Genomic DNA, 26,820 nt, shown 5'->3' with positions numbered 1-26,820 from the left:
ACATCAGGGTAGGTGCGTTTGGGGAGGAATCGGCCTACAGGAGAGATGTTTTTGTTTTGTTTTTGCTGGGCAATGGGGTTTAAGTGACTTAAGTGACACAGCTAGTAAGTGTCTGAGGCTGGGTTTGAACTCAAGTCCTCTTGAATCCAAGGCCAGTGCCTTATCCATTGCGCCACCTAGCTGCACCTGCAGGAGAAATGTGACAGAGCCAACCTACTTCCCTTCCTTCTCTCTTTCTCTCCCAGCCTAGCCGCAGCGCGCCTCCCGCCCCCCGGGTCCATAGGGCGGATTGGCTCATTCGACGCGCCGTAGGGTGTCGTCATCGCTGCGCGACTGCAAGAAGTCTTCTTTTGCGCCGGCTCGGGTCCGGCGGCTTTCTCCTGGACAGGTGGAAGGGCTCCACGCTTTCCTCCGTCTCCGCGGGGCCACGATGGACGAGTCCGATGAAGAATCGTCCCCGGAAAAGGCCGGAGAGGGCTCTGCGTCAGACCAGGTGCTTGTGGTTGCCGCTGCAGCCACCCCTGAGCCTGTCTCGGGAGCTGCCCAGCCCCACGACGCGACCCCGGAGGAGACGGACGGGGACTTCACGGAGGCTACGGCCGAAGACGCTGAGGTGAGCCTCCCGGCGCGCCTGGTTAGAGGTTAGGTGGGCTCGGACCTCGGACCCCGCCCTGACCCCTCCTCGGGGTCTGCGCGGGGCCGGAGGTACCCAGTGGAGCTCCCCCACCACGCCCCCTTCTCGTCGATGGATCGAGGGCTGCAGACCTGAGAGCATTGGATGGAAAGGGTCCCGGTTTGGAGCCAGGAGACCTGGCGTCCACGACCCGCTCCCCAGACCCGTGATTGAACACCGGGGTTCCTCGGGACGTGGTGAGGAGAGCCTCTTATTGTTGTAAGCTACTCTTCCCCTTCTTACACTTGGACCCAGTGATTGTAGGAGAGATTCGATGTGGCGCTCTCCTTGGACCCCGGGGGTGGGGTGGGGTGGTGGGGGAAAATCTGGAATAGTGGGGTGGGTGTTAAACGGGGAATTGGATATAATGGCCTCGTATAAGAATTAACATTTTCTTCTTTGGTTTTATTCCTGACCAAGGACATACTCTAGGTTTTTGCTCTCCGACATATCTACACTTGCCCTCTTTCATCTAAAACACCTCTCAGTTTCTCATTCACTGAAAGAGCCCTAGACTTGATTTGACTTGGGTTCAAATCCTTGTACATAGACACACACGTTATAATAAAAATATTAAAATAATTTAAAAAAATTTGTATTGATATTATTTGTTTTTATGTTACTTTTATTTTCACACATTACTCCCCTTTCCCCCCTCCCCTGAGAGTCATAACTCTTTATCTCTGTAATCTATGCACAAGTCACTTCACCTCTTTCAGCCTTAGTTACTTCATTTGTTAGAATACTTTCACTACCTACGCACCATTTCTTAATGAAGAAACTACGTTGTAATGTTAAAAACAAATGCCTATATTATGTATACGTGTGCTTTATGTATCTATATACACTTTGTAAATCTTAAAACTTGTGTATAAAAAGCTCAAATGGATTTGTGATTTCATTCATTCAACATTTATATACCCACCCACCCACACACTTTGTACATGTTAAGGCATTTTCCTGTATAAAAAATTCAAATAGATCTGATTTCGTTCATTCATTAAGCACTTATTACTCACCTGCAATTTGCCAAGACTAGGTTCGGAAACACTGGGGATAGGAAGACAAAAGCAAAACAGTTCCTGCCCTCAAAGAATTTACATTCTGGGGGCAGCTAGGAGGTGGAGTGGATAAAGCACAGGGCCTGGATTCAGGAGGACCTGAATTCAAATTCAGTCTCAGACACTTGACACTAGCTGTGTGACCCTGGGCAAGTCACTTAACCCTCATTGCCCCGCCTTCCCTCCCCAAAAAGTACATTCTGTTGGGAGGGAGGAAAAATACATGTTCATGGAAAAATATAAAGGATATATACAAAATAAATACAAAGTGATTTTCAGGGTAGGTGGGATGAAATCTGATGGCACTTGAGCTGATCCTTGAAAGAAGCTTGGAGTTCCAGGAGGCAGAGGTGAGGAGAAAGAGCATTTCAGATATATGAAGCAGCCTAAATGCAAAGGAAAGGAGACATAAAATGTGTACAGAGAAAAGCATATAGGTTAATTTGATGTATAGAATACAGGAATGGGGAGTAAAAGTGAAGTCAGTTTGGAAAGCTAGGCTGGAGCCAGATTTCAAAGGGTTTAAAAAGCCAGGTGCCTTTACAATGTAGTCTTCTTCATGGATCCCTTCTGTGTACAGTTGGACCAATACAGCTACATTTCCCCTTTTGTTCTGTTTAGTGACGACTTCTATAAAGCATATCCAGGACTGTGATATTAAGAATCTAAATGTAGTGGCTCCAATTTCCTTGATGGTGAAGAGTTCATTATGTAAATCTTTCCAAGTCTTTTCCCTTCTTCTTGTTCTGTTTCATGCTCAAATGCCCTTGGAATAACTTGGCTTGTAATTTGATCTCCCAGGTTTTTTTGTTTGTTTGTTTTCCCAGGCTTTTTAAAAACAGGATTTACCCTCTCCTGCTTTCCTGTTTTATGTGGTGACACTGCTCATAATCTTCCATCACCCTTCACCCTAAGATTTTACAAATGAATTTATAATCTAAACTGTTGTTGCCATTAGCTGCCACATAAAGTGCTGGTTGGCTAGTTGGTTAACAAGTTATTTAAATTTTTTTTTTTTTTGTGGGACAATGAGGGTTAAGTGACTTGCCCGAGGTCACACAGCTAATAAATGTCAAGTGTCTGAGGCCGGATTTAAACTCAGGTCCTCCTGAATCAAGGGCTAGTGCTTAATCCACTGCCACCTAGTTGCCCCTATTTTAAAATTTTAAAAGCACTTACTACTTGACAGGCACTGTGCTAATTTGGGGAATAAAAATTAGTATAGTCCCCTGCCCTCTAGAAGCTTACATTCTATCAGGGAAGGCAACACATAAAAGGACAGTGACAGGAGTGGAGGAGGGGCATGGTAAAGTTTCAGAGGGCAATCTAGAGGAATGAGACATAGCTGGTCTAGGCTCCCTCCTTAAAAGGAGGGAGAGGCCACAGAGGTGGAGGATACTTCCAAGTGAGTGTATAAATTCCGTACTACAGCACTTATGATTTATATGTTAAACTTTTGAATCAAATAATCGTAATTGGTATCTATTTCCTCTATATTCCATTTTTGGTATTAGTAATTGTTTAGGTCAGAGTGGGGTTGTTTTAATGACAAGTCATATCTTTTCCTCTTTATTCTTCCAGCTTTGTACCAATTTTTATCCTTCTGACAATAGTTATGATTCCATCACTAATAAGTTGGTCACCATCTTTTAAAATAGGTTATTTCATTAAAAAAAATCTTAGATGGTAGCTACTATGCCCAGAATCTTCCAGATCTTTTCTTGAAGTATTCATGCTATAGATAGGTGTGAGGTTTGTGTTGTCTAAATCTTTGGTCACTCATTTCTTATTTCCAACATATTTTCATTGTTAAATTTGCATTGATGTCCTTTAATTTTATATCATTTTCTTGCTTTTTTTTTTTTTAGTGAGGCAATTGGGGTTAAGTGACTTGCCCAGGGTCACACAGCCAGTAAGTGTTAAGTGTCTGAGGCCGGATTTGAACTCAGGTACTCCTGACTCCAGGATAGTGCTCTATCCACTGCGCCACCTAGCTGCCCCAATTTTATATAATTTTCATTCCAGATATATCCTTACTCTTTCCCTTCTCCTGAGAACTATCCCTTGTATATTAAAAAAAGGTAAAAAAGAAAAAAGCATTTCTGCAAAACTAGCCAACAATCAGTTTTACAGTCTAAAGTCTGACATTTCATACCATAGTCACCATCTCTGCAAAGAAGGGTGAAAGGTACATTTTCTTATCTCTTGTACTGGGACCAAGCTTGGTCATCATAATTACATATTATTGAATTTGATAGGTTTTTTACATTTCCATACATATACATGTGTTGCCATCCTCATCTATTCTCACCTTTGTGTTTTGGCCAACATCAAGCAGCAAAGTATATGCTGATTTACGTGGAAGTCTGATATGAAGAACTTGATAAGACTTTCTCTATCTCCTTATCCTCTACAGTACACATTGGTGCATAAGCTGCAGTTGTTTGCATGGTAGTTTTTGCTTCAAGGAAAACTGTTGAACCATCCTTCCATTTGGCTGCCACTTACTTCTGTTTTCTGGCACCATTTATTTATTTATTTTAATTTAATTTTATTTTTTTGCAGGGGTGGGGCAATGAGAATTAAGTGATTTGCCCAAGGTCACACAGTTAATAAGTGTCAAGTGTCTGAGGTAGGGTTTGAACTCAGGTCCTGTGCCACCTAGCTGCCCCCTCTGGCACCATTTATGAGAATATCAAGTTCGTAGGGTTCAGCTCCTCTATTTGTATGTCTGCTTGTTGGTCATTAGACAAGGAGCTCATATTTAGAATATCATCAACTAAACTAAAGTTATAAACAGCCGAAAAACTGTGATTCTTAACATTTGTTGTGCCCTTTTCTGTCATTGACACTAACCTTGAAGAAGGGGGCTGGTCAAGACTAAAGATCATTTTAGTTTTTTTTGTGTTTTTATAGGTGCATATGAAAAAAAAAAAACGACACTAGCAGCCAGCCTACAATGTTAATGAACTTCTCTGTTATTACTGTACATACTTAAAGGCTTTTCAATGCCTTTCAGAGTTTGAATTCCACTGGCACATAGCCTTTAAGAACTCCCAAGGTCACTTCTATACCATGCTGAGGCACTTCTGAGTATCTACCATATACCGAGGACCTTGAGAGACAGGCACTACATTGTATACAAAGATAAGTACAAGTCACTGCACTCAAGCAGCTTAGATGCTATTAGCCTACTTAGGAGGAGGGGATAAGCAGAAGAGACAGAAATAATACAAATAGAAAGGTATAGATGTTACAGGCTTCAGAAGAGGGTGTGATTACATCTATTTGGTGATCTCATCAAAGGCTTAATGAAGGAAATGGCATTTCAGGTGGACCTAGAGAAATAGTTAAAATTTTGAAAGGAAGATGCAGGGTATAAGCATTTCAGAAAAGGGAGAGGAAAGTTGAGATGAGATTGTAGGAATGCTAAGGGTGATGAGAATAGTCCAAATTGGTAGAAACATAGATTATACATAGGCACTAAGTCCATAAAGGTGGGTAAGAAGCCAGAGCAAGAAGGGCTTAAGAGGCAGGCTAAAGAGTTGGCCAAAATAGGACCCATTGAGCTTCCAGTTCACTAAACCCCCAAGCTCTCCCCGCTCCAAACCACTCTCTAAATAATCCTTTCCCAGCCTGTACTTGAGAAGCTGATTTTCTTAACCTAAATGTAAGACCTGACATGTCCTTATTTAGTCTGGCCCATTGCCCTAGCCTGTCGAGATGTTTTTGAATGCTGATTCTGCCATTTGGTATGTTATTCCCCACCAGCACCCACTTTTGGGGGCATACGCAAATTTGATGATCTTGCTATTTGTCCCTTTAACATCTTTATCAAGAACTTATATAAACAGCACAGAATCAAGCACGCGTCTCTGGGGCATTCTACTGGAGACCTCCTGTCAAGTTGACATTGAATCATTAAGAACTACTCTGAGTCTAACTATTCAACCAGTGCCAGATCTATCTCATGGTTATCATCTAGTCCAAAGCTTCTTAAATTGTGGGTCTTAACCCCATATAGGGTGGAATAATAATGTGGGGGGTCTCAAAAAGTTGAAAGTAAATGTTTGATTTGCATACCTATTTATATACCTTTATACCCAGGATTATGTAAAAATTTCTCAAGAGGAAAAGAATCGCAAGTGGAAAAAAGTTTAACCTGTGGTCCAGTCCACATCTCTCCCTATCTATGTCAATGTGATACTTTTTCAGATGCTTTGCTGAAATCTAGATAACAGCTTCCTCACATCTACTGGTTAAGTGAGCCCCATTCCAAGGTTTTAAGCCTGGGTGACTAGGAGGTACAGGCTTACTCCACATAGTACCCCAACCAACATTCTATTAATACATTATAGTTTATTAAACATTTAATACAAAACCCTCATCCAATCTCATTCTCCACTGATAATTATACCTATGGAACAAGCTTACCCCTGTAGTATTCATCTAGAGCCACTTTTTGAGACACTATGTCTCTAAAACTTTAACAAGGGAGCTGGCAAGTTGAGGAAGAGGAAATCATAAATTGGATTTTGAGTAACATCTGGTGGAGGTGCTAAGTAGGCAATTGGGAATGTATTATTAGAAATTAAAGATTTCCTAAAACAATCACATCTGAATCAAGCAGAAACTATAGCTCATTCAGGGTTGGTTGCCCACTTATTTATTTCCATCACCTACTTCTGAAATCAGATTTAAAGCTTAAAGGAACATAAAAGGGTCATCTGTTTAAGACCTTTCAAACATAGAGCTGCACTGAGAGGTTAAATGATGTCACACATCTATTTGTCAGAGGCAAGACTTAAACCCAGGTCTTTTGGACTCCAAAGCCATTCCTCCTCATTGCCTGGATCACAACTATACTTTTTCAGGGAATGAAAGGATGATGTGGGTTGGACAAGCTCAATAGTCACAGCCCAGTCTTCCTGGGTGAATTCATACTGAGGTGCCACGGTTAATATACCAATCCATGTAATTGGTATATGTGCCGAGAGTGACGGGACTTTCTCTGCCTCAGATTGGTCCTGGAATATCTACAAATTTTGGGCAGGATTAATCCTGGAACCATGATATTCCACTCTTGTTTCCTAGGACCAGAATTAGACATCTGAGACATAGGGACCAAAAAAGTACATAGATTCACCTTTATCTAACAAATTGGTATCTCTAAACACCACAGTAGGTAGTTTTAAAACAAGCCCGACTCTTCCTTTAAGTCCCTGTATGAAGGTAAAATTATTTGCTGCTAAGAAATATTAGTTTGCTGAGGGGTAGGTTGGAATGAAGGCTGAAATTTGTTTGCTGTGTGGATTTTAATTATGTTATTCCATTATTCCCACAGATAATTAAAATAACCATAATAGTTAAGATATAATATAATTTTTTCATGTTAGACATTTCCTCTAAGAAACCACTAGCTCCTTGAGGGAAGCTACCTACCAAACCCAATAGGTACTCAATAAATGGTATTGTTTAATGCCATCAAATCATCAGCCTGGAAAGCCAGCCGATTGAATAAGCTGGTTTCTTTCATTTGTCCTATCAGCTCAAGGAAGCATCAGATTTAACAGGAACTGGAAGGGAGGACCCATCATTACTTCTTCCTGCAGCCAAGAAGATGAAGATAGAAATTAAAGAGAGGAAAGAGAAAAAGCAAAAAGTAGCTGAAGATGAAATTCAGAAGATGCAGTGAGTTACCTTCCCATCTCATTTTCCCTGAAAACTCAGATTTGGCCACAAAAAAGTTTAATCCTGATAACTTCTGTACCAGTTTAGGTGCAATTTTAACTTTAGATCAAAATACCAGAGAAACAAAGTCTGCTTCTAGAAAGAACAGTCATTTTGGAAGACATATAGAGTACACACTGTAAGTCTGGGACACATTTGTGTGGCCAGGCTAAAATCCACTTTGCTATTTCACTGCTCCTCTTGAAGTGAGAAGTATGATTCACTCTGATTTGTTGCAGACTCACTGAGACAAAGAACTATATTCTGAATCACCCATCTCATAGTATATTTCCATGTACATCAAGGGAACTGAAATATTTCCCTTATTCTTTTCCTCAGAATCCTGGTTTCTTCCTTTTCAGAAGAACAGCTAAACCGTTACGAAATGTACCGTCGATCCGCATTCCCTAAAGCTGCTATTAAACGGGTAAGGATGGACTTCTGGGCTTCACTGCCATTACCCATTAGGATAAAGTCGGATTTAGAGGTTAGCACTGAGAAGCAGAGATGAAAACCTAGATAATGCAGGTGGAAAAAAATCATTTTCCCTCAATTTATCTGGGTAATAGCAGTTTTGTTTCTGGTGATTATATTTCAAATGATTAAAAGAGTCATTAATTGGTTTGAGTCCCTGGTTTAATGGCATCATTGAAAGTGCTTTGTAAACTTCAGAGCTACCTGAGGTATTCTAATCACCAAACATACTGAATTTAAGTATATTAAGTTCCAAAGACCCATTGATTGTACATCATCTTAATCTTAAAAATGCTTTATCTTTCAAGCTGATCCAGTCTATTACTGGCACCTCGGTATCTCAGAATGTCGTCATTGCTATGTCAGGCATTTCTAAGGTATTCGTCGGGGAAGTGGTAGAAGAAGGTGAGTAATGACTAGGTGTCATTTTAAACACTGGGCTGAATCCTTAATGCTTTTATTTTCAAGAAAAGTATTAAGGGGCCATATGCGTTCATGTTTTTTACTTGGACTTTAAATATTAGTGAGCTCCTTGAGCAGTGTAGGCTCCCCTCTTTGCACTGTGTTAGGGCAAATGGGGAGCACTGTATATTCATGTAAGCATGGCCTCTATGCCTTCTTATTCTCTTCAGACCCCTATCTTGAGTGGCTAAAGTTATGTAGGAAAGTGTTGGCTCCTTAGCCCAGAGAAGTGAAGCTGATGCTCTGATTCTTCCACAAGGGGCCACACTTGTTACTGCTGCCATAGTGAAGCACCCCAGAGAAGTGGAAGACACACAGACACACACACGACCCTTGACAGTGGTGAATCTTCATCAGCTATCTTTAGTCTAAATAAAGTTCCTCTAGCAAGTGAAGTTAGTCTTATAATTTGAGCCCCTTTTAAATAGAGGTATGCTTTAAATAGTCACTTAGGGTTAAATCTGCTACTGGGTAAGAAGCAGCATTCTGGTATGGAAATAAGAAGCATCTCTTACCTGTTTCCATAGGGAGCTCAAGAGGTGAGGGAAAAGTTAGAGGCCTCAAAAGAAATCACTGTAGTAATGAAGTGCTTTTCTCTTGGATTTTTTTCTAGCTTTGGATGTGTGTGAGAAATGGGGAGAGCTGCCACCACTACAGCCTAAACACATGCGGGAAGCTATTCGAAGGCTAAAATCAAGGGGGCAGATTCCTAATTCCAAGCACAAAAAGATCATCTTTCACTAGGTCTAGGCGTTTCCTAAGCTGTACTACTGAAAATGGAAGGACCGACTTCCACAAATCCTCCGACTGAGGCACTGTGTACTGTTGCTCAGATGTCCCGGTTCTTTAGGGAAACCATGACTCAACATCTGCCCCCAAATCTTCAAACTCAGAGTTACCTGGTAGAGTAGTGCAGCCACTTTCTGCTGTTTCCTATCCATGTGGGACCTTCTAGTTCAGGTTGTGACTGGTGATAACTCTTACTTGGCTAACTGAAAAGGGGAAGTGTCCTTATATATAGACCCCCTGTACAAAGCAAGAGTGCTACTTTCAAATGGGTAAAACTCTTCTAAGGATCAATCACCTTGATTAATCTCAAGAATACCTTATTTTGCAAGTTTCTCACTGGAATCCTAAATTGCTACCGCCTGGGTTTCTTGTCTGGTTCGAAGATGGTAACAGGCCAGAAATTTCTAATGTGTAAAATGTGACCGTTCAGTTTACAATGTTAGCTAATGTGGAATTACAGAATCGTTTTATTCCCCTGTACAAATTAAACATTATCATGTGGTTTTTGGTGTATCGTCATTAAACTATTTTCTAACTTGGGACATATGTACTTTGATTTGTGTATTCAAAACTCTAAGTTATCAGTAGCGGGGTGTGGGAAAATGGTTCCTGTTCTCACCTTCCATAGCTTTCTGTCCAGGATGTAGATAGTTTTTTCCTTTAGTCTTCTCAATGTAAACATTTTAAACTACTTTATCTGACATTACTATAAATCTGATTCATCTCACATAGAAAGGGTTCATAAATGGATTTGAAACAGAATTAAAAGGCTGCTTTCACTTCCTCTCAGACAGACAGACAGACAGAACTGTAGCCAATGCTGTTCAGTAAGTTTAATTTACCATTTTTCCAGGTGGTTCACAGAACCAGTACACGCATGGAAATATTAGATATTGCAACATTAAAATTCCTAATACTGACTAGGAATCTGGTTCAGCAGATACATCCACACTGTTTCCTCAGATAGAGGAGAGTGGAGCGACTTTTTATGGACAGTGATCAGCAGTAATAAGGCCAATTCAAAACTTTGGGAATTCCCATAAGGTGTTTCCTTTCTGTTGTATATCACTAGGGAAAAGGGAAGGCATTGTTTATATTACAATTCAAGCAGAATGGTTCTTAATTTTTCTTACTAAGGCAGAAGCTCTACCTAGCAAATATGAAGAAAAGGAATTATTAGAAGAAATCTATCTGCTAGCCTGATTTTGAATATCTACCACTAAAACAAAGGGTTTTCCAAACCAGGTTCCTTCAGCCTACACATAAGATGCTTTAGTGGTTTCCATTTCCAAGACTCCATTTAAGTCTTGATCAAAATTCAATAAATTAAACCAAATCAATTTTTACTGTGAATGTATAAGCAGGAACCTCTGTTTCAGCTATACTTTTGAGCATTTCATAGAGCTGATGGGAACAATGACCACCACGGTCAATGGTGCCCAGTAAGGCTCATGGTTAGGGCTGCAATAATTTCTAAGTAATTTGGAAAGAACACATTTATATATCTGCCACTTAGCAAACAGTGTCACAGTGAAGAGACTTATGGAAGAGTTTGGCTCCTGAGCTTCCAAAATCAAAGGACTTATTCTATGTCCCTTTTCAAAATCTAAAGGTCTTACAGAGCTTTAGCTGATGCTGGCATGTTAGTTGCTTCCTACTATTCACATGCTATCCAAAACTGATTAATGGGATCAATCCTTGATGACTAATTGGAGAGCAGAAGAGGTAACTAGATGCCATTTTTAAGTTTCCTGAAAGGATGGTACCAATAGCAGGCAGGTCTCTCAGCAAACAGTGACAATATATTAATTGAAAAGTAACCAAAGCCTTTGTCTCTGGGGCTGTGACAACTGGGTAACGTGGCACAGCTTTTACATTTCTTTATAAATGCAATGAATCCCTGTATCACTTAACATTTCAAGTTGCCTTCTTTCCAGTTCACAACATACTCAGTCCTAGTTTTATCCAGTTTAAATAGGTTACCTGTAAGCACCTACAAGAATGTCTAGCACCTGCATTCAAATTCCATACATAAGGACCACTCTTTACAAAACTATGAAAAAAAGCAAGGCATACAGTGAAATCCATGACAATTCCAGGGTCAAAGTGTGAGTCAGGAAAAGTTAGTCATATCATGCAAAGAATACACTCCTCCATTTGCCATAGGTCAGAATAACTGAACCCTAGCAAAGGCCAAGCATTCTGGTGACAAATTCAACCTCTCAGAACATGAAAGCAGCAGCAACTACAACATTTAACAGTTTTCTCACTGGCTCTGGAGAAGGTCCCAAGTTTTAGTCGCTATGTGCAGTAAACAAGAATCCTGCATGACAAATTCAGATAACACAATTTTAAGTACTTCATATTCATACTGGTCATGAGAGTAGAATGTCAAGACATGTTGAAGGACAGCAGAGCTGGAGTGTGGACAAAGACAGAGCTGCTGAGGATTGTCTGCATTTCTCTTGTTCACAGCTTCTTCACCATTTCATGTGCAGGAGGTCAAGCTGCTCAAAGGCAGAGACCCTCCAAGACCAAGGAACCGGAGAAGTGGGCAGAGACATTGCAACTCTCCCCCCAACACTTTCAGCAGCAGGGGACTACCATTTTTTCACATTTTCTTTATAAGAAAAAGTCTTCTTTTCTCCCTTAATGCAGGGCAGTGGAGAAGCCATGGAGACAGTGATTAGATGGTGTCATCCTAGTAAAGCTAGGGGAGATGAGCCATACTACCTTTCCAAGGGAAAGGTTCAAGACACAATGGCAGAAACTGCCTGGTAGAAAGAAGGAAGCCAAAAAGCTCAAGGTCTTTGAATGCCACTCTGTCCTGCTTTTTACAGTTGTTCAAAAAACTTCCACAAAGCCTAAGAGTTGGCAGGACAGTTATTAAGGTGATAACCTTATTCATAATTTGGCACTTTTATTTCCAGCTGTGGCCCACTGTATACCAGATGATATCTATTATAAACTTTCCCCCATTTTCTTTGTAGGGGAAGAAAAAAACCAATTAGTTATGAGATCTTTACTCAATTTAAGTGAGCATGAAGTTTAACAACCTCATTTTCAAATTTCTGGTCCTTTTTCAATCTCCTTAAAAACATCAGAACTGCTCACTTGGTCTGTTTCAAAATTCCTACAACGGATGGTTTGTAGAACATGGTTGCCCACTGTGATGTGTACCCCCAAAGCTCTAACTTCCCAATATAGATGATTAGGAGGCTCTCATATATGAATTTATCTTAAGACTTCTCATAAGCAATCTACTTATACTCTCTGCCCATACCAGGCAGGATATATTACCCCAATCTATAGTAACTTTAGAAAAATTTGGTGTGGAACCTTGCCAAATTTTTTAAAAGTGCAATTTAGCTACTCAAAGAATAAGTCAAGCTGTTTCCTGTTTAAAGAAACGACTGTTAACCTTTCCCAGAGTGAGTTATGGATATAAAACTTAAATTGTTCTATCTGGTATCAATTTTACCAGCTCGCCTGATTATAGTTAACCAACTGATACAGTTCACTAGGTCTGTCTGCACATCATGGAGGCTGCCTGCTTAGAAGAGGAAAGGCAAATTCTTCTATGGGAGAGGAGGCAATACATAGTCAAAAGGGTTAATTTCCCCTGAAAAAAGCCACAATTACAAAGGAAGCAAGGCTTGGCCATACTGGATATTTATAATAAAGGTTAAAAAATACTACTTGCTTCTACCCTGGTAAATACTAAAAGAACGGTTGCTAGGTCACTCTCCTTTAGAGGTGGAGTAGATAATAAGGGTGTGAGAAGGGAAGAACTGATGAGGGCTGGGGCTGGAATTGTAAAGAAGATATAAGATCCTTAGAAGGCCAAGAGTACCAGGGCTCAAAACCAAGGATACTACTCATCTGGATCCCACTTCTACCAGATCAGACCTTTAACAGCTCTGGGCTTACCGTTTTTGTTGTTTTGAGTTTCAAATAAACGGTAATAGAAGGAAAAGACAATGTTGGCACTGCACCCTTGTTTACTACTATTATATCACCACGATGAGTTTGGTTCCTTCTTATATGTAACAAACCTTCCTGAAAACCTGATGGCAGTATATGCAAAGATGAAATATGCCCAGCAACTTTTCCAAGAATGGTAGGGTGCTGTCCCTTTCTCTCACCATGCCTAAGGTGCTACATCTGGATCCTCTTGGGCTCCATCCATCCATTCATCCCTTTGCCCTCATCACTGTGCTGTCCTACTCTCTGTGATGCTACAACCTTCTCAGTTGGGGCTCTTGGCCAGGTTGGTTCAGTTTTGCTACAGGAAGCTCTGGGACGTGTGATCTTTGGTGGTTCTTTCTGAGGACACTGGAAGGGGCAAGTTTTCTCCCTTATACAAGTACTCATGTTAAAGAGGAAGCAAGTATTTTTGCAAAGACACCAGAAGGTGGAATGGTCCTACCCACCGAAAGACTCCAGCCCACTGAGCAAGTGGAGCTTTAGACAAGCTGTGAATGGCACTGGAACAGTGAAAAACACACACAAAACTTGCCATACCCTGGGTTCTGATGTAGCTACCCTGTCTTTGGCTAGAACAGCTGGCAGGAATGAAATCTGCTCCAAAGGGGCAGATTCAGGAATTCCTACTCTCCTTCCAGTGTAATCAAATAGACATGTTCAACATCAGATGGAGCTTTCTTCCCTTGTGGTGCTGCTGCTGGTGTTCTTTCCTGTGGGTGTTGCTGCTGTCAAAGCTGGAAGAGAGGATTGTACTTCCTGATTTCTTGTAGAAGCTTCTCTTTGTCTTTGTTGGCACAGGCTAATGCTTGCTTCATGGCTAAAAGTTCCTTCTGTAGGGTGGACAGCTCTTTCACCTGAGTAACAAGAAATCAAAAGTTATGGTATAACAGAAAGAAGATTTGATTTGTAGTCACTGTCCCTGGATTCAAATCTGGGCTCTTCCACTTACTGACAGTGGGTATGTCATTTAACTTCTTTGGGTTTCCGTTTCCTCATCGGTAAAGGATATGGACTAGATGATCACCTAAGGTCTGTTTCAACTTTAAATCTATGATCCCATGGATACTGTACCACTGTCCTGATTCTCTTCAACATTACCAGACCAAATTCCAGGGAAATAAGAAAAACCAGGACTGTTTGATTAGGATTTATACACCAAGACCTGAACCCTCCAAAGACTATATATCAGCACATCAGGAGAACAAGTGGAGTGTGTGATCAGCAGTCACTCATTTGAATGAATGTGACTGTGTGATACTCAGCTCTATTGGGAGCTGATGCTACTAAATGAGAGGAGCTCAAACTACCAAGCTGCAACAAAGACTGCGGACACCTGTGAGTTTGTGGGGGACACATCCTGCTCAACCAGGCCTTTACCTGCTGTCCAAGGAGAATTCCTGTAGGTAAGCCAACCACCTGTTCCTCTGAGTGTTGCTTTTTCTCATGCTGAGGGCCTTCTGATGATGGCTCGTCCTGGGCAGCAGCTGAATAAAAAACAATGGAACAGTGTCCAACTGTGGCCTCTGAGTAAGTGAGTTCCAGAGTTCTTAAAAGGAAAAAAAAAAAGGGAAGAGAGGAGGGCATGCTCAGGAAGGAAGCAGGATCCACTGACCTACTATGTGGAAGACACCATCATCATCGCGCTTCACCACAATATGCTCCAAGGCCAGAATGACTGGGACAGGTCCTGGGGATGTGGGGTAAACTGGAGGGCTATCATCCTACAGAAGAGGAAAAACAACCTCCTGATGTCCCCAGCCAAGCCCTGGAAGGCTAGATAATATTGTTTTTTGGGGGGGTTTCTGTTGTTGTTGTTGGGTTTTTTTTGTGGGGCAATGAGGGTTAAGTGACTTGCCCAGGGTCACACAGCTAGTAAGTGTCAAGTGTCTGAGGCAAGATTTGAACTCAGGTCCTTCTGAATCCAGGGCCGGTGCTCTATCCACTGCGCCACCTAGCTGCCCCTAGATAATACTGTCTTGACTCTCTGGAACATCTTCTTACCCTGAAGCTTGAGCTTTCACATTTATTAACTTCTCACAACATTCTCATCATGTATAAGGGGAAGGAATGATTCTCCCTTATTTTACAAAAGGAATTAAGGTCACATAATAAATTAGTGACAGCAAGAATGAGAAACAAAGTGTTGTGATTCTGAGGGCCAGGGCGTTTTGCCAAGAAAAAGGAGATTTGGTGAATGAGCCTTAACTTCCACTGCCAGACAAATTTCTCACACAACCCACTCTCACTCATTCAACAAACATATATTAAGCATTTACTCTGTGCAAGTCACAGGATCACTAAGGAAAACAAAAAGTTTAAGTCATGGTTCTTACCCTCGAGAAGCTTATATTCTTGTAGGGATATAAGGCACCAATAGGGATAGTTATAATATATAATATTACATGACAAGTATACTTAATAGATAATACAATACCATGTGGCACCTGAGGAAGGTTGTGGAAATGCCTGGCTAAGGATCTCTAGCTTGAATCATCCAGGTACACTATCAACAAAAGCCCCAGAACCAAGGAAACTGAAAAGTTTTTCCTCACCTTCAAGGTGATGCTCATGTTCAACAGTTCAATTTGCATAGGAATAACCACAGGAACCTCCTCATCCTCCAAGAAGGGCCCCAGACCAGTGAGCACTGAAGTCAACAATTCCAGACTGCCACCATGGAGCAAGAGGTGAAGGAAACCATTTTTTGAAGCCAGGGGAGAATGAACAGCAGCACAGGGTCCCACCTCGAATCGAAGGCCCACAGCTGGCTTGGTGTGGATAGTCTTCAGAGCTGGGTACTCTGGCAGGGAACACAGAAGCAAATCATTCTGATGACCTTCTTAAGACATCTCCTCAGAACAAGAACTAGTAATTTGGGAGCGATGTTTAAGACACAGGACCTTCTGCTCAATGAGATCTCTTCCTTTCTCAGGACTTTGGTTCCCTTATCAGTATAAACATACCCCAGAGAAAAACCAACATATCCTTATTTATCCTGCATGTGTAAGTCCCCCCCCTCCTTTTTAAGAACAATGAATATTTAGGGATAGATCCTAGCTGCTGCTGACAAAGTTGAGAGTGCAGATGCAGATGTCAACAGAAATGCAGACTAAGACAAGTCTATACCTGATGTGTATTCTAATCTTCAAGGTGAAAGAAAAACATGGGTAAGGAATGAAGTGGGAAGCACATTAAAAATTCAGATCTACTTCTGTCACAGAAAGATGCCATCATTTTCCAGTTACAAAGATGTTTCCATGAGATTCTTCCTGCCCCGGGGGCTCCCACAGAGAATGAGAAGGCTCAGCACAAAGTATGATGCCATGGGAACACACTTCCCATAAGGAGAGATAACAATACATCACTGTATACATACAATGATAGAGTAATTTGGCTTTCATATTCATTAGCTCATTTGATATAATCACGCCAAAAGGTAGCCAGAGTAGGTTCTATTATTCCAATTTTGCAGACAAGAAACATGAATTTCAAATAATTGAACTGACCCCAGATCTAGAACCTATTCAAATACCCTTTGTACTAACCCATCTCAGAGGAAAACTGGGCTAATGACCCCCTAGACAAATTCTACTAAGCCTCTTAAGAGCAGGAGTCATCCTTACCTGGGCACTGCTCATGCAGGAACTGCCAAAGCCTCACAATGCCCGGCTGCTGGAGGGTTAGCTCCTCTGACTGCAGGGCCACAGTGAGGTCCTGATCTTTTGCTTCAATACCAAGAGCCACCTGGCTTACCTTTAGAACCAGAACTGACACCTGTAAAGAGAAGATCATCAAGCCCAAGACTTACAGCAACCAATGCTAACAGCCTATTCCCTACCCCTGAAGAAGAAATGAAGGACAACTAACCGGCTGAAGAATAGGGTCTCTCTTGCTAGGTGACACTGAGCTATTCACCTCTGGAGATATTAGGTCATCCTCATTTACTCTGGGGTTCTCTTGATTACCACTATCATCCAATGCTGGTGGGAGTTGTTCTGGGGGTATTAATTCCAATCCAGACTCTGTAAGAAAGCGTTAAGTATTTGAGAAGTGGCCTGGGGCCCAGAAGTCAAAATGACACAATCCAAAAGCTACTTGGGTTGCTAAATAACTGAATGGCTAGTGCCCTCTCTCCCTAAGTCTAAGATTTTCCCTTAGTAACAAGAGCAAAATACTATCAACACACTTATAATGGTGTAAAGATAAAATCTGAGGTATGATTTCAGTCTTATTCTAAGTTAAAAATCTGCCATTGTTTTAAGTTAAGAAAATTTATATGTTCTCTGAAGTTTTAACCCTGGAATCTTGCCATCTTGAATTCACGTCGGATGATTTGCCAGAGATGAATATAGGCACTAATGAGGACATAGATTCCTGAAGGTTCCCCTAAACTTGGTTTTTACTTACCAGATTCCAAAAGCATTACAAAGCTATCACTTCCGTCACTGTCCACTGAAAGTCGATCTTCAGGACCACCACCATCCTGTGAGACACCATCAAGTGACTGCTGGGACACTGTCCTCTTTATTGAGAAATGACGAAGCCTAGCAGCTCCTCCACTTGCTGAGGTTCCTCCTTCCTCCACCTTGGCCAGGGGCTCCCTGCTTTCAAAAATAATATGTATATGGCTAGACAATACATTTATTCCTCCCAAAGTCATCTAAATTGATGTGAACTGGACTTCATGTAACACCTGATAAGGATCAAGACTTTCTTCAATAGCTGGCAACTTGAATTCACTGAGTCTAATCCAGAACCTATGTATTTTTCTCCTCCTACCTTCTCTATCACTTCTCACACCTTTAGCTAGTTTCAGCCCCTTAGAAGAAATGAGATCATATATCTCTCTCCTTTAATTAGAGGGGGTAATGAAGCACTGTGGGTATAAAATGTGGGCATAAGTTGTCAGCTGTGCTGTGTTGGTTTTATTTAACTCTTTTTTCTTTGTTATAAAGAGACTCATGGGATGGGGAGACAAGGGAGTTGAGGGGAGGGGTGAGGGAGAAAAGATATCCAAAAATGACTGTGATATTTTAAGAATAAATCAATAACACCCTCTTGGTGAAATTGTGAATCGATCCAACTATTTTGGAGAGCAATTTGGAATTATGCCCAAAGAGTTAAAAAACTGTGTTTGTCCTTTGACTGAGCAATACTACTATTGGGTCTATTTTCCCAGGAGATTAGGGAAAAAAGAAAATAATTTATATGTTCTACAATGTTCAAAGCAGCTCTCTTTGTGATGGCAAAGAACTGCAAAGTGAGGGGATGCCCATCAATTGGGGAATGGCTGAATAAATTGTGGTAAATGATTGTGATAAAATATTACTGTACTGTAAGAAATGACAAGCAGATTGGTTTTACAAAAACATGGAGGGCCAGCTAGGTGGGGCAGTAGATAGAGCACCGGCCCTGGAGTCAGGAGGACCTGAGTTCAAATCTGACCTCAGACACTTGACACTTCCTAGCTGTGTAACCCTGGGCAAGTCACTTAACCCCGACTGCCTCACCAAAAAAAAAAAAAAAGGAAAAGGAAAACCTGGAAATATTTGCATGAAATAATGCAGAACGAAATGAGCAGAACCAAGAGAATGTTGTACACAGTAATAGCAATATTATTTGTTTTTGTTTTTTTTTGTGGGGCAATGAGGGTTAAGTGATTTTCCCAGGGTCACATAGCTAGGAAGTGTCAAGTGTCTGAGGTCGGATTTGAGCTCAGGTCCTCCTGAATCCAGGGCTGGTGCTCTATCTACTGTACCACCTAGCTGCCCCTCAGCAATATTATTTGAAGGGTAACTGTGCATGACTAAGCTAACTCCCTTATTTGATCAATGAAGAATCTGTCCCAGAGATGGTAAGTGATTCATCCAAGTTTGCCTGGACAGTTGGTGGCACAGCTGAGTCAAGAGCCCAGGGCTCTTGTCACTCAATGTGGCACCTTGGTCAGGGAAGCCCAGAAAAGATCTGGTACAAGATAATGTACATGAAAGCACTTACTCTGAAAGCTGTAAAATGCTAAATACATAAGATATTAGAATGCTGCACACCAAGGGCTGGGAAGGAAGGTTCAGAAGGAAGCACAGACAACCAGCACAGCTTTGTAAATAAGCTGCTGAATTAGTATAGACTTTAAAAAATCTGTACAGAACAGATGCACACGATGGAGGTTTGTGGTTCCATGTACAATCCTTTTCTATTCTTCTTTGTATACAAAATAGCTTATATTATTGGTGTTTGTCCAGTTCAGAATAACAAAAAAAATTATTTAAAAAAACTGTAATCTATGAAATGATGTAAAGCACAGGCAACCTTTGTGCTCCTTTGTATGCAGAAAATACTCATGCTGCACCTGTTTCACAGAACTGAATGTGGCCCTAATGATAAACTCTCCAATTGGCATTTCTGTTTTACAGTCTACCACTGATTAACTACTGGTTAACAACATGAGTAGCCTAAAAGTAACTTCTTATCCTGTACTGCCATGCAATCTTCCGCATGATATATCTGTTGTTTCACATTTGAAAGGTGCACATAAGGGCAGTTCTGGAGCCTAAGATTTAGAGGAAAGGAAGGAGGTAATGTGAGCTCATACAGGAAGCAGACAAAGATACTCACTTGGCTGGAGGAAGGAATAACATTTTGTGCATTGTAGAGGTCATCCGATCCCTGCCCAGGCTAAAGGCATCTTTGGTCAATGACATGGCTTCCTTGGTGAGGTCCATGGTGGCATGAAGGGCCTCCTTGGTTGCATCCTTGGTCAAATGTATAGCACTGGCCAACTCTTCCTCAATGTTCTTCACAGGGTTCATCCCACCCTGATCACTCAGAACTGTGTCCCTACTCACCACCTCTTGCAGGGGGCTGGGTGGGATAGATACTTGGGTTTTGCTCAGTTTTTTAGTCTGTGAGGATTCCCTGGATTTATGGATCTCCTCTTCGTGGGCTTTGTCTCCCAGCTGTGAAAAGGGGTCCTGGTCCTGCAGTATTCCATTACTATGTGAGAGATCTGTTCCGTCCCGGAAAGTGCCCAGATTTTCAATGCTGTTGTCTTCCAGGGCCTTTGCTGGACTTAATGGACCCCTGTCTGAGGAAGCATCAGACTTCAGTTCCCTGTCCTCTGAAGGAGAGAGCTCTGAATCGATGATGCTAGTGGTCTCTGAGCCTGCAGAGCCAGCCTCTCCCGTAGGAGTGGCCGAGTGCATGAGTAAGGCTATCTCAGTGCTAGGGAACAGGATCCCTATGCAAACTGTCTGGCTTGGCAAGGGAGACCCAGTCATAGCTTGGGTATCCTGAGCCAATTGCTCCTGAAGACTCTGAAGTACCTCCTGCAGTCGGAGCAGAGCCAAGTATTGGTAGTGGTTCAGCCGCACTCGAACATGGGAAGAAGAGTGTATTAACACATGGATATCTGCTGTGGCCTCCATTTCTGTTGTGGGCCCTTTACTGTCCACACCTCGATTCCCTTCTCTCAGAGCATTAATGACCTCGGGAAGTCCAGAAAGACTCTTCAGATCACACTCTGTCTTTGACCTCTGATGAGACCCAGACTCTGGGGCAAGAAACATGGGCTGGACAGGACTGCCAAAACTGGCAGATGGTTTCATCTTTCCCTCCCTTACCAAAAGCAGTTTCCGTGCCTGTGCTTGCTGCCAGCAGATAGGCAGACAAATCCACATGGATAAGGGGAAAGGAGACACAAAGTTCAACGTATGTCCTTTGAAGTTCTCTGTCCCTTCAAAGTCCAGGGATATTTGGGTAAAGTAGATTGACCAGAGGTCTTGGGAGGCTAGATCCCTCTGAGGAAGGAGAGTGCTGAACTGAGGGGCACGGGAGTCCATTTGGAAGGCATGATGTAGGAAAAGCATGTGGAGGAGGCTGAATCCACCTGGGGCTTTGGGAAAATGAGAGTAGTTGGAATGAAAGAACTCAGTAGCAGCAAAGCTACGAAAGATGTTCTGGAGGTCCACACAACTACAGTGCAGAGCGTGCCGTGTATTAGTGGCAGTCATGGCAGAAGTGGAGATAACCAGGGCCTGAGGACGATGCAAGGAAGCCAAGTCTTTTTTCTCCAGAGGGAGGCTCAACTGCAGGAAGAGAGTGAGATATATTTCACAACGGTCATCCAGGCACCTTAGCCCCCAGCAAGACTAAAATATAAAGAGGTCATTCATGCTGTCAGGAGGCTCTGCTTATTTGCACGTTTCCCAGGATCATAAATAGACAACAGACTACTAGAATTAAAAGAGACCTTAAAGTTCATCTAGTACACCCCCCCCTGACTTGACAACTGAAGAAACTTGGGCCCAGAAGGGTCTATTTTGCCCAAGATCATCCAAGAATTCAATAGTAAAACCTAGATTTGAATTCAGGTCCTGTGATTCCAAATCTAGTGCTCTTCTCTAGTATTCCATACTGCCTCTTTCACTAGGTGAGCAGGCCAGAATGAACCAAGGATCTATATAGTCGATGGGGAGCAGTAGCTGACAATAAGGGACTGAAATTTTACTTTTCTTTCTACCTTCAACTGGAAGGTGTCCATCAGGACATCCACATGTTCATCCTTCTGGCTTTTATCCTCAAGTTTGTAGATGGCCTTGAACTGTTCCAGGCTGCGATATAAATCCAGCAAGAAGAGGTTCCCCCAGAGCAAACTGATGGGATCTAGGGTGAAGGTTAGGCCATTCAGCTGCACATAGAGATTGGGACAGGGAACTGAAAAACAGAAAAGATATAACTTTCAAACACAGAGATGTGGCCAGATCTGATTCATTAAAGACAACATCCAATTGGGAATTGGGAGAAGAGAGGCTACCCAGGTCAAGATTATAAGATTTGTAGCCCAAGATACAGGAAACAATTTTAACTCATGCAACTATTTGCAGCCAGAAAACAAGATAATGTGTACAACTGCCATGTCTTTAACAGATGGAAAGAGACAATATAAGACACTGACAGGGTTGGGGCACAACACAAAGAAATATAAGGAGACAAGAACCAAGTCTACTCTTAGAAGATGACCCCTCATCTTCAGGCTGAACTGCTTACCTGGGAGTTCCTGATTATCGGGGAAGTAATACTCTGTAAATTCAATATGAATGGCAGAGACCTGAGTGGGAAGATTGCAGAGTTTTCGGGTGCATGAAAGGAGTGTGGATGGCTTCTTCCTTGGCTGACCAGCTGTAGAAACCTAAGCCATCAGGAGCTAATATTAATATTGATAGCAAAATTCAAAAGAAAACTAAGCTTGGGTTTGGGAAACAAAGTAAATATCTCTGCCACCCTTGCCTGTGAAAGACAAGAGTCTATCACAGAGAGCAACATTTTAGATATACTCTCATAGGAATGATATGTAAATCAGTTTTCACTATTTCATTTCTATTACAATTCAATCAAATCCAATACAAGTGTTGAGTGTTTACTAATAATAGTCTAATCAGTCAGTTCTTTGTCTCAGTAAATGCGTAGCAGCAAGGTATATAGGGACATCCATCAGCAAATTCCCTGAACACATTCCTAAAACTAGACAACCTTTCACAATAGGATTCAGAAAGTATAATCAACTTCCCGAAGTACAGGCAAAACAAACTCGCAGGCTTCTTCACGTTATCCTTTCCTAGGGACTTCCCCTGTGACCATCTGAAATGCCACAGACCGTCTCTCAGTCCTTACCTGGTAGACATCCAGGTCATCCACACGGACCACCAAACAACTAGAGCGCAATCGGTTCCAGGCAGGGGGCCAAAGTGGAGTGGGGACAGCCTGGCTGCTGCGTAATGAACTCTTCTCGAGGTGGCTCTTCTGGGGACTGGAGAAAGATTCTAAAAATAGCAACAAGAAGTTTAGGGACAGATGGGAGGAGAGGGGAGAGGCATATAAGTTTAGCCAAAAAGATAAAGGCCACCAAGAAATTAAAATCCCAAAGACTTTCATGCTGTGCATGGAAGAGAAAACCTCCACCAAAGGGTTCAAGAACTCATTCCACTGAAGACCAAGGCAATCAACCTGATGGAAAGTGACGGTAATCTGCTTTTTGCTATTACAGCTCTCTTTGAAGAGGAATGAAGCTTTAGTGATCCCTTTATGAGCATTACGTTGGAGGCAACTTTCTAGGAGTACTAGGCTGGATCAGGCAACTTATTTTTTCCATCTCCACTAGCTATGTAGAGGTGAAGGCTTAGGCAATTACCCTCCCAACCCACCTGATTTCTTGTGGAAAGGTAAGTCTGTCCCCAGATGCAAGGAAGATTTCAGATCTGCTTCTTCATTCCATTTTTCTATCTTGCTTTGAAACTCAGTCACCAGCTTCTGAGCCCACTGGTCTCTGGTCTCCATGGCCTCACAGTGCCTTACCCAGTGCTTACAATTCTCTCCTATAAAACAGACAAGAAGCTTTCAGCAAAACTTCGAGGTCAAGGAATCTTTATTTCCTTTTATTTTTTTGTTGTTTTTGTTTTTGTTTTTTTCAGGGCAGTGGGGGTTAAGTGACTTGCCCAGGGTCACACAGCTAGTAAGTATCAAGTGTCCGAGGCCGGATTTGAACTCAGGTACTCCTGAATCCAGGGCCGGTGCTTTATCCACTGAGCCACCTAGCTGCCCCCTTTATTTCCTTTTATTCCCAAGCTACTGCTTTGTACTAGACCTAGTTCAAAATGTATTCTCCAACATCCCCAGACAGTCCCACTCCTTGGAGCAGTCAATTACTAGCCAATAAATGCTCAAGTTGCCTTATGTGTGTCATTTGTGGTTCTTTCCTGCTACCCCACTCTCAGACCAAGGGAAAAGCCTGTCACTCCCCTTCCACCTCCCACAACCAACTTCCCTTTTTCAGTCAGCAGCATCCAACAATTTTCTTGCACAAAACCTTTAAGTTCTCTTGGACTCTCTTCTCCACCTCTCACACCCTATCAGTTTACAAGTCCTGTTGGTTCAATTTTTGATTATCTCTTGAATCCGTCTTCTCTCCCCCAAGACTGCTTCCCCCACCAAAACACTCCTTTACATTTCTTCCTATCTCCTCTCTCTCCCCATCTAATCTATGTTTCCTACCATTGTCAGTTAGGTAAAGTAATGTAAAGTCAGTCATATAAGATCTGGTCATTTCACTGTCACATAGAACCTTTTAGTGATTTACTATTGCTTCCTAAATAAAATAAATTCCTGTGTCTGGCATTTAAGACCCTCCACAATCAGGCAGCAAAATACCTTTCCATCATTTTCTCAATACTACTTACCTCCAAACTCAGGCCAAAATGGTTTTCTTGCTCCTACAACTCAGCTTGTGCTACTTGCTACACCTATTATGTTCTCTCTCCCCCATATCAACTGAATTCCTACTCATTTAAAGAAGATTGTAACGATGATACTTTTTCTTTTCTTTTCTTTTTTTTTTTTTAGTGAGGCAATTGGGGTTAAGTGACTTGCCCAGGGTTGCACAGCTAGTAAGTGTTAAGTGTCTGAGGCTGGCTTTGAACTCAGGTACTCCTGACTCCAGGGCCAGTGCTCCATCCACTGCGCCACCTAGCTGCCCCTCTTTTTCTTTTTTAACATCACAGTCATGTCTAGATAACCCCCCCCCCCCCACAACAGAATCCTTTCTTATAAAAAAGAAAACCAGTTAAAATAACACAACCAAGAAAGCAACTATATCTGACAACAAATCGCGGAACACTTCATACCAGTGGTTTACCCCTTTTCTAAGATCACAGGATCATTTCTTTTTTTTTTTTTTTTAATGGGGCAATGGGGTTAAGTGACTTGCCCAGGGTCACACAGCCAGTAAGTGTCAAGTGTCTGAGGCCGGATTTGAACTCAGGAACTCCTGAATCCAGGGCTGGTGCTTTATCCACTGCGCCACCTAGCCGCCCCAACAGGATCATTTCTTAAGAGGTAGAAGGAACTTTAGAGTGTCTTTTAGTCCAACCACCCCCATTTACAGATAAGGCAACTGAAGTCTTAGAAGATTAAGTGATTTGTCTGAAGTCATACTGGTAAATCACAATAGCCATAGCTACTGTCCAGAAAAGAAAATTCTTGCTACCACATCCTTGGCACTGTAAAATTGTCCAGTATGTCCTTGCATCTGACAACATACATAAAATTTTGCTCTCATAGTTCCTGCTTCTCTGCCAAATCAGTTCCAGCAATGGATATGATTTTATCAGTGGGAATGATACTAAAAAAGATGCATTATCAACTGCTTTTCTGCTATACTCTGAGGAGCTCTGGATCTTTTCATCTGCCTTGCAGTTCAACCCTCCTATACATACTGTGGTCCTCTTTTAGAATGTGAACTAAGAACAGGACAATCTCTGTAAAATCTTTTTTCCCCCATATTAGTCATGTTGTGAAAGAAAACAGACTTAAAAACCTCAAGAAAAATAAAGAAAGTAAAAAATAAATGTTTCAAACTGCATTCAGATACCATCAGTTCTTTCTCTTGGGATGGATAGCACTTTTCATCATAAGTCCTTCAGTTATCTTGGATCACTGTATTGCTGAGAATAGCTAAGTCATTCACAGCTGATTACCTTACAATATTGCTATTACTTTGTACATTTCACTTTGCATCAGCTCACATAAGTCTTTCCAGGTTTTTCTGAAACCATCTTGCTCATCATTCTTATATAGCACAATAGTATTTCATCATAATCATACACCACAATTTCTTCAACTATTCCCCAATTGATGGGCATCCCTTCAATTTCCAATTCTTTGCCACCAGAAAAGAGCTGCTATAAATATTTTTGTACCTATAAGTCTTTTCCCTTTCTGTTTTTATCTCTTTTTGGATGCAGAACTAGTAATAGTATGTTGTTTTGTTGTTGTTTATTTGTTCATTTGGTGGGGCAGTGGAGGTTAAGTGACTTGTCCAGGGTCACACAGCCAGTTAAGTGTCAAGTGTCTGAGGCTGGATTTGAACTCAGGTCCTCCTGAATCCAGGGGCAGTGCTTTATCCACTGTGCCACCTCGCTGCCCCCAATATGGTATGGTTTTATAGCCCTTTGGCCATAATTCCAGATTGCTCTACATAATGGTTCAATCAGTTTGCAACTCCACCAAAAGTGCATTAATGTCTCATTTTTCTCACATCCCCTACAATATTTGTTATTTTCCTCTTCTGGCACATTAGCCAATCTAACAGGTATGAGATAGTACCCCAGAATTGTTTTGATTTGCATCTCTCCAATTAATGAAGAATTAGAGCATTTTTTTAATATGGCTATGGATAGCTTTGATTACTTCATTTGAAAACTGCTCATCTTTTTTTTTTTTTTCCCTTGGGCAGTGCAATGGGGGTTAAATGACTTGCCCAGGGTCACACAGCTAGTATGTGTCAAGTGTCTGAGGCCAGATTTGAACTCAGGTACTCCTGAATCCAGGGCCAGTGCTTTATACACTGTGCCAGCTAGCTGCCCCACTGCTCATATCTTTAGATTATTTATCAATTGGGAAATGGCTCTTATTTTTATAAATTTGACTTACTTCTCCATGTTTGAGAAATAAGGCCTTACTTCCTGGGACCTGTAAGTTTTCAGTTCTTCTAAGGAGGTATGATCTAAGGAAAGGTGTGTTTACTGCTCCCCTGGGGTGTGCCCTGGTCTGTGAGTGACCAAAAACACTCTTTTCTGCCCTGGAACTGTGAGG

The 26,820-nt window shown here is 41.7% G+C and overlaps 2 protein-coding genes across 3 annotated transcripts in view; one reads left to right on the top strand and one right to left on the bottom strand.

Annotated features, from left to right (window-relative positions):
* The first annotated feature begins 324 nt into the window (after positions 1-324).
* Positions 325-9,694, top strand: TAF11 (TATA-box binding protein associated factor 11). The gene is made up of 5 exons (XM_044000263.1): positions 325-613; positions 7,283-7,425; positions 7,804-7,891; positions 8,247-8,343; positions 9,014-9,694. The coding sequence occupies exons 1-5, from the start codon at positions 431-433 to the stop codon at positions 9,142-9,144; spliced, it is 642 nt and encodes a 213-aa protein (XP_043856198.1). The 5' UTR covers positions 325-430; the 3' UTR covers positions 9,145-9,694.
* A 28-nt stretch (positions 9,695-9,722) lies between these two features.
* Positions 9,723-26,820, bottom strand: part of UHRF1BP1 (UHRF1 binding protein 1) — a 67,819-nt gene continuing 50,721 nt past the window's right edge. Inside the window, exons 10-21 of one of the 2 annotated variants that reach the window (XM_044000261.1) lie at positions 23,376-23,546; positions 22,846-22,994; positions 22,222-22,363; positions 21,695-21,888; positions 19,792-21,260; positions 17,584-17,780; positions 17,044-17,198; positions 16,800-16,950; positions 15,729-15,976; positions 14,789-14,897; positions 14,554-14,660; positions 9,723-14,030 (exon numbers count right to left, since the gene is read on the bottom strand). In XM_044000261.1, coding sequence (XP_043856196.1) covers positions 13,905-14,030; positions 14,554-14,660; positions 14,789-14,897; positions 15,729-15,976; positions 16,800-16,950; positions 17,044-17,198; positions 17,584-17,780; positions 19,792-21,260; positions 21,695-21,888; positions 22,222-22,363; positions 22,846-22,994; positions 23,376-23,546 — 3,218 coding nt within the window. In that variant the 3' untranslated portion in view covers positions 9,723-13,904. The remainder of the gene's footprint in view (positions 14,031-14,553; positions 14,661-14,788; positions 14,898-15,728; positions 15,977-16,799; positions 16,951-17,043; positions 17,199-17,583; positions 17,781-19,791; positions 21,261-21,694; positions 21,889-22,221; positions 22,364-22,845; positions 22,995-23,375; positions 23,547-26,820) is intronic. The other variant, XM_044000262.1, reaches the window with a different exon arrangement.

The sequence above is a fragment of the Dromiciops gliroides genome, chromosome 4 (assembly GCF_019393635.1).
Source record: "Dromiciops gliroides isolate mDroGli1 chromosome 4, mDroGli1.pri, whole genome shotgun sequence".
NCBI lineage: Eukaryota > Metazoa > Chordata > Mammalia > Microbiotheria > Microbiotheriidae > Dromiciops > Dromiciops gliroides.
The sequence above is the reverse complement of the archived record's forward strand: the minus strand, read 5'-3'. Positions and strand labels throughout refer to the sequence as shown.

What these genes read in the sequence shown, in the direction of transcription:
- TAF11 (XM_044000263.1), top strand. Translation starts at nt 431, where the DNA reads ATGGACGAGTCCGATGAAGAATCGTCCCCGGAAAAGGCCGGAGAGGGC. An exon ending in GATGAAATTCAGAAGATGCA is followed by an intron (nt 7,426 to 7,803) that starts GTGAGTTACCTT and finishes TCTTTTCCTCAG; the next exon opens with AATCCTGGTTTCTTCCTTTT. An exon ending in CGGGGAAGTGGTAGAAGAAG is followed by an intron (nt 8,344 to 9,013) that starts GTGAGTAATGAC and finishes ATTTTTTTCTAG; the next exon opens with CTTTGGATGTGTGTGAGAAA.